The sequence below is a fragment of the Porites lutea genome, chromosome 6 (genome assembly GCF_958299795.1).
Source record: "Porites lutea chromosome 6, jaPorLute2.1, whole genome shotgun sequence".
NCBI lineage: Eukaryota > Metazoa > Cnidaria > Anthozoa > Scleractinia > Poritidae > Porites > Porites lutea.
The window spans coordinates 13,258,321-13,280,219 of NC_133206.1; the positions used below are offsets into that span (position 1 = coordinate 13,258,321).

At 40.2% G+C, this 21,899-nt stretch overlaps 1 protein-coding gene across 1 annotated transcript in view; it reads right to left on the reverse strand.

Annotated features, from left to right (window-relative positions):
• Positions 1-21,899, reverse strand: part of LOC140941538 (serine/threonine-protein kinase SMG1-like) — a 57,849-nt gene that overhangs the window by 9,021 nt on the left and 26,929 nt on the right. The window contains exons 36-68 of the mRNA XM_073390549.1: positions 21,377-21,478; positions 20,647-20,832; positions 20,153-20,339; positions 19,173-19,352; positions 17,833-18,209; positions 16,976-17,146; positions 16,313-16,447; positions 14,903-14,997; positions 14,368-14,466; positions 13,514-13,676; positions 13,125-13,205; positions 12,895-12,995; positions 12,324-12,477; positions 11,376-11,764; positions 10,831-11,004; positions 10,449-10,548; positions 9,951-10,023; positions 9,527-9,594; positions 8,950-9,054; positions 8,712-8,797; positions 8,136-8,283; positions 7,804-7,897; positions 7,208-7,309; positions 6,397-6,515; positions 5,869-5,961; positions 5,577-5,762; positions 4,957-5,053; positions 4,056-4,228; positions 3,036-3,150; positions 2,219-2,526; positions 1,676-1,785; positions 890-962; positions 173-442 (exon numbers count right to left, since the gene is read on the reverse strand). Of these exons, the coding sequence (XP_073246650.1) occupies positions 173-442; positions 890-962; positions 1,676-1,785; positions 2,219-2,526; positions 3,036-3,150; positions 4,056-4,228; positions 4,957-5,053; positions 5,577-5,762; positions 5,869-5,961; positions 6,397-6,515; positions 7,208-7,309; positions 7,804-7,897; positions 8,136-8,283; positions 8,712-8,797; positions 8,950-9,054; positions 9,527-9,594; positions 9,951-10,023; positions 10,449-10,548; positions 10,831-11,004; positions 11,376-11,764; positions 12,324-12,477; positions 12,895-12,995; positions 13,125-13,205; positions 13,514-13,676; positions 14,368-14,466; positions 14,903-14,997; positions 16,313-16,447; positions 16,976-17,146; positions 17,833-18,209; positions 19,173-19,352; positions 20,153-20,339; positions 20,647-20,832; positions 21,377-21,478 (4,914 nt within the window). The remainder of the gene's footprint in view (positions 1-172; positions 443-889; positions 963-1,675; positions 1,786-2,218; positions 2,527-3,035; positions 3,151-4,055; positions 4,229-4,956; positions 5,054-5,576; positions 5,763-5,868; positions 5,962-6,396; positions 6,516-7,207; positions 7,310-7,803; positions 7,898-8,135; positions 8,284-8,711; positions 8,798-8,949; positions 9,055-9,526; positions 9,595-9,950; positions 10,024-10,448; positions 10,549-10,830; positions 11,005-11,375; positions 11,765-12,323; positions 12,478-12,894; positions 12,996-13,124; positions 13,206-13,513; positions 13,677-14,367; positions 14,467-14,902; positions 14,998-16,312; positions 16,448-16,975; positions 17,147-17,832; positions 18,210-19,172; positions 19,353-20,152; positions 20,340-20,646; positions 20,833-21,376; positions 21,479-21,899) is intronic.

Consider the following 21,899-nt stretch of genomic DNA (forward strand, 5'->3'; position numbering starts at 1 on the left):
CACTTCAAACAAAAAAAGCCAGATCCTCTTCAAGGTAGGTCTGCAAAATGACGAGCTGAACAAAAAAAACTGTGGTATGCATGCACTGGTAAAAACACAGAGTTGGCTCACAGTCTAAGGCTGGTCAATTATGGACTGGAATACTACAGCCTGTACATCACCATGAACTTACAGTCATTAGCTTCTTCCTCGCAGCTAGTGTCTGCTCGAAGTTCTGCAGCACTGGATTCAGGGCGGGGTTCGCACCGGCCGCCCACTTGAGGCGCTGTTCTATACTGGATTCCTGTGCATTAAATTTCTCTTCCACTGCCTTGATGAGCGAGTCCATGTGAAGCAACCCTTGAACACGCTTCTTTAGGTCAGCCATAACTGTTGCCCTAGCTGGTGTGATCATGTTGTTTCCTCGCATGGGACACTGTAACAATTCATCTTCATACAGCCACTAATGATACATAACACACAGACAAATATACTTTACAAGGGGCAATTATGCTGTTGTAGAAACGTTATCACTGAGAGGCAAGTGTCTTAAATTTGCTTCCTAAGTTGACGAAAGAGCCTGGTCACATGAGGTGACTGGGGCCATGAGAGTCAGCAGCTATGGAGTATTGGCACTCAGTTCCTGGGATCACTCATTTCACTGACAAACTTAATAAAAAGTTCGTTCAGTATGCGGGAAAAAGAGGAGTACGGTCTGTACCTAACAGCCGAAATAGAATCTCGAAAATGCATTTTCATACACAATTACCCAGCTTTTTTCAAAGTAAAAGTTGGAACCCTTATTATAAATAGATCGATGCGGTTTTAAAAATAAACACAATGCGTTCACGAACCATGGATTTTCCCATCAAACATCCTGAAAAATTCAACCTTAGACAATAATCGTTACCTGAAATCTTGCTAGTTGAAGTTGTGCCCTCTGTACGACACCTTTGTATATGTTCATGTTGTTATCCAGGCGTCTGAAAGAGGAACAAGATTCATTAACAACTACATATGTTAAAGTAGGTGCCGAGTTTTACTGGAATGTCCCTGTGGCGTAAATAACCTTAACATCAGGTCTTACTTAGGGGTACAAAAAAGGGGAAATTTGAAAAGACAAAACGTGGAGAGAGGGAAAAGAGAAGCCTGATTCTCAGACTGTGGCGTAAATATTGGTCATAAAGTGTAGGTTTTAAATTCTTTAGTAAAGGAGGAATATCAAAATAACAGTTTCGACTTATTCCAGCTTTTTTCTGTTACTAATTAGCATTGTTAGCAACTCGAAGGTAAAATAAAATCCGAGCGTTAAAAAGAGTCTACCATTTATTCTGATAAACAAGTGACTAAGAACTTTTTTAAAAAATGTATCACGTCTTCCTGTGCGGTCAACAAAATGATAACTGTTACATTACTGGCGAGGACTTGTGATGAAACCCAACCAGGGCAATCCTGACTATCCTCCCGTTCCCTAATAAGCGAACTTGCATCCTCATCACCAGAATAAGGGCCGCACAGAAGTGATGTTATCATTGAAACAAGATGGGTTTCAAAAGCTCGGCCGTATCTTACACAATCAAAGATTTGGTTATGTCTTTAATGACTACCATGCAAAAAAACCCTATAATATGCAGTATGTAGCTGTTACACTCGCCATGAACGAGAAACATTGTAAGGGATAACATCCGTTACATACTTAGCAAAATCATGTTTTCTCCACGCCACATCATAGGAACTTGTCAAAGTACTCATTTGGGAGAGCTGTTTTGATTTTATAAACCCACTGGACACATTGGTATCAACAACCTAGCAAACCAAACAGAAAAGTGTTGATTTTATTTTCAAACAAAGTTGATCCTTTTTAACAACAGAAACATAAGTGCTAACCGTAGTACTAGGTTACATTTAGCCATGAAGTATGCAAATGAAAAATGATGAGGATAGAGAGAAATATTGCAATAAACTTAAAATAGCCTGTGAACAGGTTCTCTGTTTGGGGGAAAGTGTGAAAAAATCGCGGGGAGAAGGGAAGGTAAAGGCTAGCTTAAAACAACAAGAAGGAATGTTAACAGGCTGGAGGCAGGCAAGTGACAGGCATCACCGAGGAGTTTAACCGAAGGCAACAGAAACTGAACTACCCCAACCAAGCCAAAGTAGGATTTAAAACCGGAAGTTGGAATCTACTGTCCGAAGCTATTCAGCCACACCGTCTCCTTACTGTCCTCGTAAAGGTACCTACCTTCTTGCAGTGATCCTCCAGAGAAACAGCACCTTCATCACTGGAACTCTCATTCTTATTTCCCAGGATGCTGGCGAATGTGATGACCACTACAGCTAACGCCTGTGATGGCAAGCCCATGATGCACTGCTGCACGCAATCAGCTATGAAATGCTTGACATGCAAAGCCAGATCATCTTCACTGTAACAAGTCTCTGGGTTCCATGTTTTGGTTTCAGCACATATGTTGTTTGTGTTGACGAACAAGTTGTGTGAAGCTTTTGTTGAACAATTTATGGCTCCTTGTTTGCTCCCTGAACTAGACACACCTAAACCAGAGTAAAATCAAGGCACAATTAACTTGTGGCTCAGATTAATGAACTCTGGTCAAAACAGTGGAACCTCTGCTACAGGACAAATGACTGCGGTCCCCATATATTTTAATACTAAAACCCCCATAACAAGGCACACCTTGTACGCGGACAAGGACACCCTTTTCCGGGTCGGAAGAAGCTAAAACAATCTTAGCAAAACAACTCACACCACAACGAATAGGTCCTTATAACAAAAAAACGAATTGTAACAAGCGAATGCAAAAGATTTTTGAGTAAGGCTATAGTTCTTCAGTTAAACATATCAAGAATTAGGGTAAATCAAATTTTTCCTTGATCTTTTAAGTACTAGGAGTTTATCTAACCTAAGCCTTGGCTAGAGATTGCTTGCTTACCACTTTCCACAGGTTGCACTATCCCTTTCACATGTTTTCCTTCTAATTTTCACTGTTTTGTCTTTACTTAGGAAAGAACGTCAAAATTGTAAACAGGGATAGTTCAGGTACCTTTCAAAGAAAGTGTAAGCAGCCTACAGCTCTTGAAGAACGAAATGATAACTTCCAGCCTTTTGAGGAAGAACAGCTTGCCGAGGAGCTCAGCATTTTTAGTACCATTTGTCAGCTAAAAGAGACAAAGAAAAAAAGTATTTCAGAATACCGGTAGATTAAAGTTATAGCATCACTGTACTTTAAAGCATACAAAACAACTCATCTTAACTTCTTAGCACAAGCGTAAATAGCGTTTCAAATACACAGCACGTGTCGCACAAAATAGGTAACAGATCTGTCTCTTCTTACTTCTGTTAGTTGCCTGTTGGTACATTTGTGAGATTTAGCGCCTTATTTAAAAAGATAGAATCTATCTGCTAACTCAATTTGGTTTGTTTTCACAAATAGTACATACTTGTTTGTTTTCGCAAGTAGTAAATACATAGACATCACGAATTATTACAGTACAACGAACTTAAAGGGGGTTAACCAACTTTTATCGACAAGTCACGAGACATGTTCACGACAAAGGGAATCTTACTTTGATAATTCGTTAGCCGATCAGAAGCGAGTACTTTTCTTTCAACTGAAGTGTCTGTGGACTGGTGAGTTCGATGTACGGTGATAAGGTTTTGAAAGAGAAGAATGCATCTCTTTGTTATTACCGTCTTTTCCCCCTTCTTATCCAAGTTAGACCCTGTTTACATGGAGTGGGGGACCCCGGTCTAGTGGGGTTGGTTTCTTTTGTTTTCACGCTCTGAGGGACACAAAACAAAAGAAACCTACCCCACTAGACCGGGGTCCCCCACTCCATGTAAACAGGCCCTTAGAATAACTCACTGTAAGTGCCAACTTCGGAACAATTCAATATGCCAATGATGAGGTGAACAGTTATAAATAATTTAAAATGGCAGTAGTGAATTCTATACACATGTCAAAATCTTCTGGCGCACTGCACCAATTGGTGACACAAACAACGTTATGACAATTGCTTGCAATACGCTTATCCTGTGTAATACACGTTAAGAAAAACCTTACCTGAAGATCTTGCGCGTCTTTAACAATATTAAACTGCAGCTCAAACTTATCGAAGTGCACTTGTTCAAAAGACGTGAACATGTCTGTAAGTTCACCCGCAACTTTGGTGAAGAGTCCATTGAAGCCTGCAAGCAACATCTGACCTGAAGTCATGGAGCCGCTACTGTCCTCGCCTTATAACCCAAAACAAAGGACGAAAATTGCCATTATTATTAAGGTTTACTAACATTTCCATAACAGTTGAACCTCTCTTTAGGGTAATGTTACACGAGACGATTCGCAACGACGATTTTTTGCGCAACATAGCGTTGCATGATTGTTGCGACATTGTTTCGAATAGTTACAACACTGTTTCAACACTGCAAAGTTGTGTTGGGCTAAAAATCACCGTTGAAAATCGTCCCGTGTAACATCACTTTTAGGAATACCTGATTAATGCCATCATCCACTTTGGGCTTAACACGGATAGTCTTTGTCATGGAAAAGACCTCGAACATTTTTTTCTTCAATTTGCCCACTTAAGACGGACACTGGACACTTTGTGATTCGAGTGAAATGCTATCTCGCAAAGAACACTGGTGACCACACACTATATACACTTATTAAGGGAGAACCTGACAAAGCAGTATTTAATCGCTCTAACTGAACTGCAAACTGAAAATGACTGTGCAAGCTAGGTCAAGGGCTATAAAAAATTGTACATTGCCTTGTTAGTACGCTCACACACAGGATTAACATTTAAAACCGTCTCTGCCGTTATATGAAAGGAAGTTAACAGAATAAAGTATACCTTAAAATCAAACATTAGGACATACAGGGCAAGTGATGCTTCAGACACGAGTAGATGGAAAACGTAATTGCAAAGCGGTGTGTTATTTTCAATGATATATTTCTAATCTACCTGAATCTGATCCGGAGTTTTTGTTGGTATGTAACAGCTTCTCAAACTGAGCACTTATTTCTTGGATTGCTGTATCGACCTCCTCCGCACTATGCACCTAAAGAAAGGGTAATCAAAATCAGCGTAAGTTACAAAAATTTCAAGACGACAATATGGGGTAGCGGAAGAGATGTAGTGCAAGAGAAAACGATGGCAGAAGAGAGAGGTATACAACTAATTTGGTGTCTGCATTACCTTCAATTCCTACAATAAAACCGATTAAAGAATGGGTTCGAATAAAAAAGGTCAATCTAGCTATGGATTAAAGGTGCTTGGTGGATCTAAGGGAACTGCGTCGTTGCCATGGTAGGAGGGAGGATGATGTACGTTTTCGAAGTTTAGCGGGCGGACACTTGGGGCCGGTCAGTACGCGTCTTAGAGATAAGAACGACAGTGAATGTTTTCTTGACTAACATCACCTTCGATTGGTTCAACAGAAATCACATTTTCAAAGATGTGCACATCTCTACAGACTTACAGCCTCGCAGCTTCGTTTCAAGCCTCTCTATATAATTGACGTCGTAGGCTGAAGGCAAAAGAATAAATTTAATTTTTTGTCCCTTAATGTTAAGTCAACCAACCTCGGTCGCTGCATGTTTTTCCAGGAGACGAGCCTCAATGCTGTCAGCCAGTTCTTTCAAGCTCATCTTTTGTGAGCACACCACCTTTTCGAGCTGTTGGACAACAGCAAATACAGTTGGATCCTCGGCGTAGATACTTTTCACTGCCTCTGGAACAATGATTGTCCTGAAATTTGTCATCAGTTCCTATTGATCAAACAGCATCAGTCAACATAGTATTCTTTGGACTGAAAACAATTCATTCACAAGGTTAGGCAACAAAAAAAAACTGAAATTGAAGATCTTTCTGTACCTGCAACGCTACAAACACTTTCTGTACTCCCAAGACAGCTTTCATGGAATTCTGCGCCCGGCTTAACAAAGACTGTTGATCCTCTTTCACCTCCTGTTACCAAAGAAAAGACGAAAATATAGTACATGCTTTGGATTCTTGGGGTACAGCAAGACCAAAACAGCTTTTCTGTTTTACAACTCTGAAGGTTTTTTAATTGAAGAGGTGAGTGGAAAATAGCCTTAGAGGACTGAAGATAAACTGCCAAGAATTTCCTTCCAAGTTGTCTAGTGTATGCGTATGAAGAGGAGATTTGGTCCTTAGCAGCTAAACAGTCGCATGGGACAAAATCACCATACCGGAGAGCAACAGACGAAGTGGGGCAAAGGAAACAAAGAGCTAGAATCACTTAATAAGCTAATTTCCTTTCTTTTCAAGGTTCCGGACGAAGTCAGCGAAGTGTTTTCGTAACACGTGCCTCTTTAACTGCAAAGGGCTCATTTGGCGTGCCACCAAGAATTCAAGAGTAAAAATTTGCCTCTCACTTACCAAGGGGTAATCCTTGAGCAGCAAGAGAAGCTGATTAACATTACCACTCATGGAACAAAGCTCGTCAAGAAACCAGTCTCCTTCTCTTGATGTCAGATCAGATAATCTGTCCTTGGCCACTATACGAAAAACAATACTGGTTGTCAACTGAATGATGCTGTTTAATATCACGTCTCACAACATCACCAAATAAGTAAGATTATTCGTCTCATAATGACCCGTATTCACATGAATCTGTAACAATACTCAATATAGTGCAACATTGCCTGCAATATTGCGCGCAACATTGCTAAAGAGAATGGAGATTCATATAATGAGCCACCAATGTAAAAGAAACAATTCTTCATACCCCGACGAAATTTAGATAGTTCCGTCAAACGCTTTCGAAACCCATCTAGCCCTAGATTAGGTATAATATCTCCCCAACTATTTACGGAGCACGTTGTCAGCCTCATAATCGAAACGAGGCTCCAAATATTAGTGACAAAAACAAAAGAGATGTGTGAAAGGTTTGAACCCAGGAGTCATTTCAAAAGTAGGTTGAGTTTGATCGTCCGGGTGAACGTAGTCCTGAATAGGACTGTTGTTGTTGACAGTGACTGACGTTTCGACAACCTGTGCGGTAGTCATCTTCAGAGTCGAGATGTATTAGGATGGTTTCCGAAAACTTTGCCGGACTTTCTAAATCTCTTTGCACTGAATTTTTGATTTGAACAACAAAATCAATAACGAATACAGCCACATCTGCTAGCTAGGCGAGCCTCAAAATTTACTTTTGGAAAAATGGTTATATATTTCTTAGTTTCCAAACCTTTTGCTGTGTTCTCCATTGCCAGACACCTTTTATTCAGAGAGCACAGTGCAGTAATCAGTACACAAGCAAGACATCGAAAAGATGTGGGTTGCTGCTTCCCTGTAAAACAGAGTCAAATATATCTGTTAGTTACAAGAACCACAACACTCCTAAATAACAAAATGCAACTGTAATGGGAAATTCATGAGGTATGCCAAATCTATGCGGTTAATGATAATACATCGAGGATTTGTGCATCACTTGAGGTGACAAAGTTAAACTCATTCTTGTGGACATAAGTAGCATAGTAAGGATGTTTTTGGCCTTTCTCCAGATGACTACTGCCTTATCTACAACATTTGCCAAATTTGTTGAAACACTTGTCACGTTACTTCCGTTACGCCCTCGCCAATGTTGATTCACGTGTTAGCCATTTGCAAATAAAAGCTATTCTCAAGATTGGGGAAGGAGAGAGGGAGTATACAGAAAGAAAAGTTGGCCAAGTTAGTTGAGAAGGCATGGCATAAGAAATCTTCAGTTTCAGCCTAGTGTTTCATGGAATTTTCACAAGTATATTGTGCTATACACAGCAATGATTTTCTAAGCAATCTTACCAGTAAGATGTTTCTTCAAAGCTGCATATGCTTCACCGACAGCTTTGCTGAGGAATGCTGTCTCAACACTTTCTTGCTTTCGCCGCTCAGAAAACTAGAAAATACGCAATAAGATCACAATATTATCTATAATTTTGTAAAAACCGCTACCAAACGAACCAAATAGTACTATACAAACGCACTGCTGAAAGCGTTTTCTTTAAATGGTAAAGGCAAACAGCCCTATGATTTTCACCTTAGACTCAACACGTATATGTGCAAAAGGGGCCCAAAACACTGGATGATACTTAGTCTGAGAGAGAAAGGTTATAAAAAATATCAACAGTAACTACCTTGATAAACTTGGCATTCTGCTCAGTCAAACTACTCTGTAGTTTCACCTCCATGGCCATAAACCCAGTTACTTCTGCTAGAGTCAGAGGACTGTCAGCTACCGGCTTACTGTGTACCTTTTCACTTGTCTCTAACACAGCCTGGCAACTATAGGAAAAATATGAATCCTTTATTCCATAAAGACAACCACATCATACAGCACCCATCCAAAAAGGAGAACCGTGAGATTTTTTATCCATGCTAACTTTCTCCAGTCAAGTCACATGTCACATTTCTTTACCGTGGGAGATAATGATTAAGTTGAGACCAGTTAACCTTTTAAACCCTAATATTGAAATTGAGATTCTCATGTACTGTCCATATAGTAGTGGGGGAGAATGTGTTGAAATATCAATTAGACTCATATTCCCTGATCTTGTACTCAATTCTCAAGACCACTTTGTTTTCTAAAGCATTGATATTGTAAGGAGAAATTTCATGCCGATCATCTTAGGGCTTAAAGGGTTAACGCACGCTTATCTTCTTTCAAAAACAAAACAAAACCCTAACATTACAAAATGTTATTTCACTCATACTTCTTGGTGGACGAATCTTGTACTATTGACTGAAGCCAGCTCTGCCACTCGTAACTCCTGTTCTGTTGTACATAATCTGGCGGAAACTGCAGACAAACCACATCGTAGATTAATAAACTGAGTGCGTTATGTTCAATGTGATATTCGCAATCTTAATATAACAATCATCAAACCCAGAAGGTTTTACGTTACTGTATAAAAATGAAGTAACTGAAAAGCAGCTAATCTTATCACATACAAGAGTTGTCACAGTAGCATAGGTATGGAGCAAATCCAGACAAGTACGGAACATGGTGCGTCGCTGGTGAAGCAGGCCCGACAGTTCAGTTTCCAGCTGTTCACACTGAATATAAACAAAAGACCTACATTAGCACAAAACTAGATAAAACAAACCCAATCAAAGAGCATTTATAGGAGCGTTTTAAAGTCATAATCAGCGGAGGGAATCAATTTATAATTCGTGAATTCATTCGTCTTTAAAATAGGGAGCACTTGTCCGTCCTTGACTGTTAAGGGATAATGCCACCAAGATTCAGTCCCAGCTGATCATCAAACATGAGTATCAGTATCAGAAGAAATTTACTAGTGGTAGCTGGTACATTCCTCTTTAAAGTTATTAATATAGAAAAAAAACACAAAGTGGTTTTCGTACTACATTACGTATCGTGACATTGCACTATGGACGGGTTGGACGGATGTACACTGAAACTTGTGAGTCGAACCGGCCGCCGTTATCAGTTTTGATCGTATTTTTTGGAGGGGTGGGGAGGAAAGAATGCATTGATGCACTACTTTCTGATGAATGTTTCAATCACCTGGTTCACTATGTGCCCTTGGCCGGCACCTTGAAGGAAACTGATGGCTGGAGCAAAACTTGGAAGACCTGTGAAGCAATATAATGAAATGACAGCTATGTTTATCAGCTGCTTCGCAACTGAGTCATTTCAATGTTGAATATGGATAATATGCATGTGCAGTGCAGGTTTCAAGATTCTTGGGATTTTAGAAGTATAGCTGGTTAATACCAAATCTCCAAGAAGTAATCTTAGCCTAAATATGTCACACAGGGTGCTTACCAGCCACACCGTATTTTAAATTTGTCTTGTTACTACCTGGGCGGATCTCTGTTATTTTTTTATGAATGTTCTTTCATGCTTTGCGTTGCAAACAACTTTCTACTTTAGATTTACCTATGCTGTGTGAGGCAGGTATTAAATACTCATTCACGTGTCACCGTACCTAGATCCAGTGGCTGAAGAAGTTCACTAGCAAGAGATGCCAGTTGTGGTCCATGAACTGTCACCATTGCAGCCTTTCAACAACAAACACATCAGTTCGTCAGTAAGACGGCAAGAGCAAGGCGCGAAAAAAGCAATCATTAATACATTAACGCCATTCAAGGGACACAGCATTACATGATAAAAATAGCTACCGCCATAGATTACTGAAAAACTTGACTGGTCGAGTGCAATCAAGAACCCTAATAGTCTTCTAAGGAGAGCAGATGGTCCAACTGCGTTTAAACTTGTCCTTTTTTTTGCTCTTGGGGTTACAGACATATTTACAACCCAAGATAAGTTATTACTGGAGTCGTGATCAGTCACAACGTCACACGTCGTACAAAGACCATGGACCTGCATGTTAAAGTTGAGGTGTCATTGGAAATATTATGTTTATCGGCTTGTTTCAGCAGCAAGAAGAAAAAACGTCTATTAGCTAGTGTATTGGTTTCTGTACCTTGTGTTGGGCTTGCCATTGTTGACATTCAGCAAGTTTCTCTGAAATGGTTTGTAACACGGCATCATGATCAGTCAACAGCTTCTTTTTCTCATCAAACCTTTGGGAAAAAAATAAAATTATAATTTTTATCACCAAAAATAGAAGGAATAGCTCAAATAGTAAAAATGGTAGCATGTCAAGTAAAAAGCCCAGATTTCCACAGTGATAAACTGAACACGCATAACAGCTTGAGTCGGGATCTTCCTGAGTTTCAACACGCTTGTACCAAGAGAAGTAAAGCCACTTGAAAGGGTAATTTTGCTTATTGCTGATGTGTAAAAATATCATTAACTAAAGAATTTGGGAAGTTTTTTCCCCAGAAATCCAAGGAATGACTTACTTGGCCTGGACTGTGTGAAGCGGATGTTGAGGGTTACTGATGGCTGCTTGTAGAGTTTCCTGCTGATCTTTAAGCTCCTCAGTAGACAAGTCCAACATTTTCAGTTGTTTCAGCGACCCTAGATACATATCCAACTGTTCATCTAACTTAGTCATGCCAGAAAGAAGTTCATCCCTGTAAATAAAAACAGAACCTCCTAGTTACACATCAATAATATTCAACTGCTGATCATCTGAACCATGCAGAACTATCTGACCTACGGTGCTATGATCGGGGCAACTTTCACTTGCTTTTAAAACAATCAACTTCCATGTGTTAGAACTGTCCCCAGTTTTGTTCAACATAGCTACTACTTATAGCCTACCAATCAAAAACATTGCAAAAATACGTACGCAAAATCATCTCTGCAGTGTGACTGTCAGAAAAGTAACCCAACTTATCAAGGAATTTTCAGTGAAGAAGCCGCCGATATGGAGGAAGTGCATCCACTTTTCACTGCATACAATCAGCTGGATGACAATAACAACGGACTATTCTGTGCTTACCTGTTGTTAGTCCATGTAACCTTCATCTCAGCCACACGTGAAGAAAACAAGCTCTGTGTCACATCTCTCTCCATCTCCTTCTTATTCACTTTGTTGTCAGCGACGCCCGGAGCTCCTCCTCCATAGAATGCGCTGGCAAAAGCGGTGTCATTCGCAGTGGTCCAGTCCACTAGAGGGTCGTAAACAAAAGCCTCTAGAAGAGTGAGCAGTGTCTCGCGTCCCTGCTTTAAAATCTTTAGGACTTCTTCACAAGAGAGACGGAATACCCCTTCCACCCCTGTAACTCCTAAAGCCGTCTCCAGGTTTGGTGTCATCCTGAAGGGAACCTTCTCAGGAACTCTCAATCCTTTCCCCTTCTCAAAGCACACGTTATAATCAATATGTACAACCTGGAAAATCAAAGAGCCAAACATCTTGAGCATATGGGATCAATGATTTCTGGGGAATGACCAACGAGACGGAATAGTAATTGTAACCGGTGAAACTGTCTAAAGGAGAAGAACACTACAAGCACTGCTAAGAGGCTTACATTTTAAGTGAATTTACCTACTAGTATTGATATCAGTCTTTTAATACAGTCGCCTCTTATTGCTACCCGTCACTGGGAACGTTTCACGAAACGTCACTGTGGCGGTGAAACGTTCCCAGCGAAGGGGACCGGTGAGTAACAGATGTTTTCACAAGCCATAGAAATAGCATGTGAAGGTTCCAGTAATTGTCATGGCAGTCTTCGCCAGTCACCCAACATCTCGGGAAATAAGGATAATACAACGCTAAGGTCCTGGACAACACTTGGGTACTCCTCTCACCCTAGTGTCTTTTACTTGTCTGCGACATTAATAAACAACGGACTGAACTTAAAAATGGTATCAGAAAAACTATATGCGTCTTTTACCCATTTAATGTTAACCTCTATAAATTATTCCCAGAAGGATTCAGGCTACTCACCTCCCCAGTAGTGAAGTCCACCAGCATGTTATCTAAATGTCTGTCTCCCAAGCCAATAATGTAGCCAATCATAGACATAACAGCAGTAGAGCGAGCATAGCTTTGAGTCATCTGCCACCATTCAGTTGCACTTGTACTGGAACACCACAGCTCCCTAAACAACATAACATGCTGTCTTATCATTTTTGCTCTACATATTCAGTCTGGACGAATAATGCAATTCAATGGGTTTCTCAATGAATTACGCTTTATTGCGTAAAATACCACGGTACATTTGCAAAATCTCTCTCTTTTTCTGGAGAACTCAGGACAATCAGTGTTGACTTTTTCGAGAAGTACATGCTACATATAGACAGCAAAAAATTGAAATCAACGTTTTACAATATGCGCCGGATTGTAAGTTCCTGGAGTAGATATATCTCCTTCATTCTCTAGAAAAGGCTCGCACAAAAGCTTGCTTTTTTAGCGATAAGATTAAATTCTTAGCACTAGAGTTGCAGTCTAGCTAAGACGGAAAGTTTTAAATGTACTGAGCAAATAGCAAATGAGAGTGGGGCACTTGGCAACTTACTTGGCCAAGAGGTCACCAGGTGTTTCCTTCATAAGCTCCTCCAATACTTGTCGCATAACAGACAGGGGCCAGTCTCTTCTGTTGGACAGATCAGTGATACCCTGAAAGAAAAAATAAACAAAGAAATAAAAAGTGAGGGAAAAACAAAAAGCACACCCAGGTGTCATAAATATATCTTTTCTATACATGGAAAGTTACACGTATCTCTTATCAAATAAACAAGTTGTCACCTTCTCCTTCAAGGCAGGAGTGACTTTGCTGTAGTACAGTTCACTTGGCTTCATTGGCGGAGGGGGTGGTTGATTAGCACCCTAGAATGGAGATAAAACTTTAGTTTAGTAACATTTTCCAATAAATATCAAATTATTACCAACAAGGAGCGCTGTCGTCTTGTCAAAGTGACGGCTGGAGCTCGGCCAGCCTTGCTTGCATCAGCTCCATGTACTTAATACATGGCACAACAACCTGGAACCAAGCCAAATTCTTTGCCTTGGAATTCCAGAAAGGCGACATTACAACCTGACACACAAATTCACCGGACTTTTGTCAGTTGACATGTACCATAACAAGACTTGGTGGGCCAAGCCGTAGACAAACTTCAGTTATATTCAGTTAGTACCTGTGTAGATTTGACCAGTACCGCAGCCAGGGCTTCTCTTTGTTGCCAGCGTTTGAATAAAGCGAAGATGGGTACAGCACCATCAACCCACTGAATAAGACCTGACCGTGGGCCAAGAGGAGTGACGGAGTAATGACGAGCACAAAACAGTGGAGAACTGTGGCTAAAAACAGAAACGAACATGCAAACTGTTAGTGAGTGTTATTCCTGTGTAAGGGAGATACGGTGCTTCATGGAATGAGGGCACGGAGACACGTTTCTGATTAAAGGTTCTTTTACCGTTGATCGAATGTTGTGTCCTCTTTGGACCTTGTAACACAACAAACATCACACAGGTTCAGGCTCAAGCAAGAGTTATAACTAGGAAGAATGGGTATATCAGAGTTGTAGCATGGTCTTGGTCTTCTTGATTAGTATTAGTAAGATTGGCTACATTCTGCTATTCTCAAAGGCACTTTCGTTGCAAAACTGCTACGAAGAGAATGTTCTTGGCTTTGAATATCTAGTGTAATGCAGCCAGCACTACTTTTTTAAAAACTTTACTCAAATCGCTAAATTTTACAGTAAAATGATGCTTTTGTGCTTTTATGGGCCCATTCTCTAACATTTGGTACTATACACTATTTTTCCAAAAGGTCGGGAAATTTATTAACTCTTTTCACGTCACGATAATTAGCCCTCAGTGTTTCGTTTCAAGTTCTCTGGAAACAGAGGTCTCTCAAGTTCTTCTTTTAAAAATTTTTTGGATGCAATCGTAGCAAAGAGAGCTAATTAACATGAAATATACAAGAAAGCAATAATGTCACAATTTTGCACTAAGGTGTACAAGTGTTTGATTAAACAGAACATGTTACCTGTCAACTCTGGCAAACATGTTGTTACAAATGGATAGAAACTGCATGATTCTTTCATCGAGATGGAGATCTTCAAGCCCTTTAAATAAGTATGTGTACCTAAAATGGAAGCAATGTTAGTGACTACAAAGTGACAAAACAGTCCTTAAATTCATTTAAATTATTATGCAGGGTTATGTCCCAACGTGAAAAATCCCCTAGCACTGCAACCATAATGTATTAGACAGGGTACCTATAAAATGGACTGAGCTAAACAAGAGGCAGAGTGTTTCATTACAATATTAAACATCTCCACATTCACCAAAAATACTCTGCTATGAGTCGCGTTTTCAACTCTCTTATTAGAACTTGATATGTGATAAAATACTCGCGATTCTTATATTACTACGAGGACCTCAGTAAGCCCTCCTGACACTACAAATACGTTTAAAAACAAGCCAGTAACGGTGGGCCAGTTTATTAATATTACAGAGTAGTTGGAAGACTAGATGTTTGAATAGACTAGACATAACGCTTGAACAGCCTGTTGTTTTACCTTTGCCCATCTGAACCAATGAACACAAGTTTCTTCGGTTTGGTCTTGGTTGGCAGAATGTTAACTTCGTTTATTACGGAGTCAATTGTGACAATCTGTGGAAAAAAGGTATGTCCTCATCACGTGGTAAGATAAGGGACAGCAGTTCTAACGTAAAAACAATCATCGTCATTATCGTTATTTTCCTTCACATCATAATCATCAATATTTTTGGAAAAATATGTTACTTGATAAAGTAGGCTATAGAGTGGTTTTCGTTTGAGTGTCGTAAAACCAAAACCAAAGTAATTACTCTGGCCAATCACATAGGACACAGACGATACATTGAACCAATCAAAACTCGAAGTAATTACATGTGGCTGACGCAAAGCGCGGGAAAATGCATGCGAGCGCGTCACAATTGGCTTTGGTTTTACTTCTGATTGGATGAAAAGGTGGCGCGAATCTTTTAAGCCAATCGCATCGTGTAGAAAGTGCAAAACCAATTACTTTTAGACACTCAAATGAAAACCGCTCTATACAACAGTTCGAAAGCTGCTGTTGACCTGCTACAGCAATGTACACATAGATGCACACTTGTTCAAGGTTGACCACATCTACGTCCCCTACTCTTTCCGAACAGTAGTAAGGGTTCTTTTACGTCCAACATGAACAAAACTGTGAAAGAGCTCATTGTGAAGTGGGCCCCATTGTGAAGGGTTTTTCGTCCTTTTCCGATAAGACTAGAATGACCGACTATTTCTAAATGTCAAAACAAAGGCAGCATATTCTCCTTAGTCATTTTAAGACGCTGAGAGTTGGTCTGGCTGGGGTGTCAACCCGTGACCTCAAATCACCGCTTATCCGGGCTGTGCTTAATTTCCTTATCTTAACCCTTTAAACCCTATCGTCAAAATACAAACTCTCATTTGTTATCCCTATACTTTTCCAATAGAAGAAGTGGGGAGAATTTGTTGAAGTGTCAATTAGATTCATCTTGTGTGATTATGTCCGTAATTCTCATGACCGCTCTGCTTTATAAAGAAGTGATATTTCAAGGAGAAATTTAATGCTGATCACTCCTAGGGCTTAAAGGGTTAAAACCTCGTCAACGCAATTTCCCAGATTTATGAAGACCTTTTTGTGGTCACAGGCTTACATTGTATGTGCTGACTATAGAGGTGAAATACTCAACTAATAAATTCATTTTGTGCCGCATTACAGGAAAGAAAACATTGACCAGTTAAAATTTTAGGCCGGAGGACAGAGTCAATATCACACGTTGTTTGTTCTTGTATTACAGATTATGATTGACAACGGTTTTTCATTCCAATTTCCTTTTGGGCCTGAACTTTGAAATTCACCTAAAGTGTAAAAACCAAATATACAATCATAATCAATGTCGCTAGAGTAAGAGACGTGCTGAACTACCTTTCCACTGAAATGCGTCTGGCCTGGCATGTACACTGCTGAATGTTTCAACTTGGCTAATGAAGGGCTAATCTCATCCATGCAAAGGACAAATGCTGAACGCTTTTGAGACCTTGCTTGCAGTGCTTGAAGCAGCTGAGAAAATAAGAATATTGTTTTTAGTTTTTAGTCTTCTACGTTGCAAGTAGTTTTCAAAAAATCTTTAACAACCCTATCCTTAGAATGGTGGAGTTTCATGAAACGCAGGGTAATCAGCAGCATATGGTTAACTGTTTGGTACTTTAACTTCTAACATAGTCTCCCGTGCAGACGATCTTAGGGCACTGTCACGCTTTCCTTCCCCAAGAACTTCCTTGGGGAGGATTGTGTGACGAGCCAAAAGAATGTCTACGTGGGAAGCTACCCTGCTTAGTATTTGAAATAATTGAGTTGGTGAGCATACTGAAAAAGTGAACAGCCATACATAATGAGACCCAATGGAGATGATTCCTATAGACCGTTTACAAGTGACGTTATCGCGGCCATATTAGTGTAATAATGTTGGTGTCCTAGTCTATTGACTCAAGTCTTGCGCTGTCTCTCTGAGCCCACCTGTTTAGTTTGTCAACAGACTTCTAGCCGTCTATTGTCACCTCGAGTCAACAACCCACTTGTGATATTTACCTGTTTAAATGGTTCCCAGCTGGATCTGTAATCAGTGGGATCAGGTGGGTTCTGTAATGACTCAAGAGCTCCTTGAATGGCAGTACTGTACGTCGTCTGGAACCACTGCTCGTGTGGTGTGGCGGTTTCTTGACATGTTATTTTGTGCAACTGTTCTATTGCAAATACGACCTATTCAAGTGGGAGAATTAGAATGAGCCCAGTATAATCAAACCTTGTTAAAGAGGCTACCCCATGAGTAAGTCAATTCTGAGCTAAAGGTATTAGTACCTATACTCAAAACATACGTCTGTAGAGTTATGAAGAAGATCAAACAAATTTGATCAGGGATCAATAACCAAGATAATTTTTAGGTGATTTTTGCAGGCACAGCACTAAAACTTGAAAAGGCTGGACAAACTTTTTCAAGTTTCAATCCATGTCCATCCTTGCCATCCTTTGTAACAGACGACAGGAAACAGTTTCAGCGCTTAAATATAGTCTTAAATGACAAATTGAACCATAATTTTTGGAAATCAATTGATGTGAAGGCAAGCGTGAGCTTTTTAAAAAGGAGTGTTTGGAATATATTCCACTTGATCCAGATTTGAAATAGCAGGTCAATCAAATGGATATGGACAGTGTGGGCTAAAAGGCCAAAAAACGTATCATGATCCCCGTTTCTGAGGAACTGCCCACATACCCCTCCCCTCAGCCAACATTAACACTTACTTCTCACTTAGGGCAAAATGTTGGCTTAGGGGAGGGGTAGGTGGGCAGTTTCCCAGAAACGCATAATGATCTAAAGGGTTAATATGAGACATCTCAGGAACTCACACATTTTCACTAGTCTCATGATTCTTTTCTTCAACACTTACTGGTTTCATAATAGCAATATGCTTCTCTCTGATCAGCGTAGCCTTTTGCTGACTTGTCAAATTCTGGTTACTGTTGACTCGATTTATCTCTTCCTCCAGTTGCTGTTGTCTTCGTGTAACATCATGGTGAGTTTGCATGAGTGAGCCATGCCACAACTCTTCCCACAACAGAGTGATCCTCCGTAATTCCATGATAAATCCCTGCAGTTCAGAGATCAGCTGAGGGTTGTGTGTTCTGATAGACTCCACTATAGTCTGGTAACAGCTGGTTAGGGCATCGCTTTCTGTTTTGCTGGGAGTGTCACATGATTGACTGCACTGACTTTGACTGCTTTCTGACGAGTCAGTGGGGTTGGACACGAGAAGTGGCAGAATACCTGTAGAAAACACTAAAGATCACAATTCGCCCCATGTAAGGGGATCCAGATTCCAGAATCCGGGAAGTTTTTTGCTCGTGGAGTCTGGAATCCTGGGTTTTAGAATCCGGAATACTGCTCAAGGAATCCGGAACCCACTAACGATTGGAATCCGGAATCCAAGTTCCACTTACCAAAAATCAGGAATCCAATGCTTGGAATCCTGAACCAACAGCATGGAATCCATAATCTAAGACTGGCTTGGATTCCCTTATATGGGACAAGTCAAATTTCCGTGTTACTGAATAATTCCTGATTCACGGACCCAAAATTTACAATCAACCCTCCAGAGTAAATGGGGTTTGTCCTTGTTCTTGTTGCTTTAAATTGTTCTTAAAGTGTCCATGACGAGTGTGGAAGCACACAAACACAGTTCACAACATAAAATACACTCAGCTGTTGTTTCTCACTGACTGAGAGTTCTCCCTTTAGGCTAGCTTCACTAAACGTAAAAATTAAGCTATTACCGTATTCCTTGAACGAACGCTGTCATGGAATAAGTGCCGCATCCCAACGCAAAAACGCGCTACTTAAAGATATTTATGTGGTTAATGCTGAGATGCTAACAACGTTGAAATTACTATTACTTTTAATGTAATTTATTTGAAATTGGAAAGGGGCAAAGTTATTAAAACTAAGTTTTATTACGTCCTTGATGCACCGAGTGCTGCACCAAATAGTAAAAACGCAACAGCACTCTGCAACGTAATTATGGTAGTTATGTAAAAAATGAGAAGCAATGAAGGCATCCTTCAAGTTTTGAGATATTAACTAAATTTAACATGATAAGCCTGTCCCAGGTGTCAGATTGTAGGGACGGAACACCTTACTTTTTCCCTGCTTCTTAACTTTGCATTGCACTTCACCATCTGAAATCCTTGAACATAATATAACATGATGTGTGCTAATGGCAGTTCTCCCTACCTTCGCCCTCTTTGCCTTTATTGAGAAGGTATTTTGGAAGAGATGTGGAACAGCCAACAACTGCAGGGTAAACAATCAAATGTGGAGCATCTTGTCCAACACGACACAGTAACTCGGAAACGCTCTGTCGCACGTAGCTTTCTGGGTGGTTCAGTCGTGAAAACAGCTGAGGGGTGATGTCTGTCAGGAACCAAGACAGTTCGAAAAATGTGTATTAAATTTTAAGAAATAGAACGTCTGAAGTAATATACAAATTCGAGTAAAGAGCCCAACAATCTGACACAATATTACACCAAAGTGTCTAGCCTGTGTACAGACCCCCCCTCCACTCAGGAAAAAACGTACAGACCCCCCTTTCCTCATTCAAAAGTCGTTTTTTCCTGAGTGGGGAGAGGGGGTCTGTACACACAGGCTAGACACATGAGGGAAGGGGGGTCGGTACACAAGCTACAAAATGCCTAGTAACATAAACTGCCTCTCATAGTCCCCCAAGTTCTTGTAAACAAAAAAACACACCCGATAATAAGCCCCCCTTATAAACCCCCCTCTCGCTTGTATTGAAATGAATTGGATTTACTTATCAGCAATGCCATAGCTCGTTTCAAAGAGCTTTTTCTAGTCCGGTTATAATCCCCCTCGGATGTAAGTCCTTCTGCCTATAAGCAGGCCCATGGATTAAAAGCGGCAGTTTATGGTAGGCGTTCATCAGTGAGTCCGTGACTACATATGCCTACCGTTAACGGCAAGACTGTGTGTTAAAATAAAATTTTAATGAGTTTTTAATGAGTAACTGAAGCAGCTCAAATTTAAATAATAAAACACCGACATTACCTTCCACAGCACAAATCTCAAAAAAACTAGAAAGTGTACAATTTTAGCAACACATAAAATAATCAGAGATTATTTCACACCTTTCTAAGGTAAGAAGTAGGTGTTCAATAACAGCAGTGAAACTGAATAAATGAAAAGATTGTTTCTACCTTTCCAGGGCCTTGTAGGAGTGTTAACTAGACCTTTCTCCAGCTCAATGCGCAGTTCACCAGCATGTTTGACAACAAGACGAAGCAATCTCAAGGTCGCTGTCACATTACTATCATCATCACTTCTCTTAGAACAGGTTTTGTTCACAATTTCATCCTTTCCGGCACCAGATGATTTATCACAATTCTAAGAAAATTCAAAAATCAATTGGCAAGGTCAATTCAAAAAAATTTTTTTTTTTACGGGAAGTTGCAAGACAAAATTCAATCAAAGCAGTCGAACATCAGGAAAATTATGCAACAGTTTCCTAATGTTACCATTATAAAATTTCATGTAAAGCTCTTTTTTGCAACAGTCATTTCCTGCCTAGGTTCTTGAAATTTCTTTTGAACGTATTCAGAAGTGGTGTCTTAACACAAAATTGACAAAAACAGTTCACCAACAGATAACATGTAGAATCTACACAACTCGGAGCAAATTAGAATCTACATACCTCAGTCCCCATTCTGAGATACATGAAGTAGGCCTTAGCAGCAAAGTGGTAGTGTTTAAAAAGTCTGTCTCGAACACCTCTCCACACAGATAGCAGATTATCCATTAGCTGAGGTTGGGTATCCTGTAATCCCGGGCAGACTGTTAAAAGTTGCTTTCTAGTGTTTTCTACTCCATCGTCATAAAGCTGTGGAGAAAAAGTAAATAAGTTAAACTGATTGTTAATTGCGGGAGACAAGAGAAGCCCACAATCCTAATCTCCATGTTGCTATCATGCATATGAAACCAGCTTTGTTTTAGTCTGCTACACGGCCGTTTTTAGTGTCGTCATGCAATGCTCCTCACCTCTAGTGGGGAGGAGCGTAGGAGACTAGCTTCGTTTGGACTTCCACTAAAAATAATAGGGGTGCATGAAATGGAATCTGATCATGCATGTTTGCATCCTCTATCACTCACAATCTGATCATAAGTGTTTTGACCATCTGTAACATGAAACTTATGCAAAGCACAGCATTGGAGTAAAAGCAATCTGACCTTTGACAGATGTCGCCCGCATTACTAATTACCATGAATTTAAAAGGAGATGAAAAAGTAATCAGGTGGAATACTGATACAGAATAACTTAACTACCCAAGCTCAATGAGCAAGGCACAGCACGTCACACAAGTTATTTACTGGGTATGTGATGGAGTAAGGAATAGACTGAAGACAATGAAAAGCAGACAGATTACCTGGTCCTCTTCTCCAATATCCTCTTCCTGGTTGAAATATGCAGTGACATGCACCTGACCCAGTACTAGCAAAACTGACTCCACCTCAGCAGGGCGCACAGTCTGGAGGACATGAGAAGAAGAAATATTTTGTGTGTAAATGTACTGATGAAATAATACTGGCAACAGGGTATTTGTAGAATTCCTGCCAATGTGAGAGTAGCAGACGAGTACAAGGAGTGTCATTAACAGTGCTGAGGGCCTTGGGCTCCTAACATTCCTTTGGGTGGCTATAACAAGTTACTTTAAGCATAGAACTCTACTGGTGGGCACTTAACCAAGGATTTCAAACGACCAAGACTCTGGGATCCTTGTGACACTTTGCAGAGCACAGCCTTGTAACTTAGTGTAAGTTGAATGTACGGTACTTCATTTACAAGTGACGCAGTTGTCTATCTGACTACAACGACTAAACAAACCAATAACTACACCTGCTACAATCTTGGACAAAAGAAACGGAAAATTTAGACCCCCCTACCCCTAA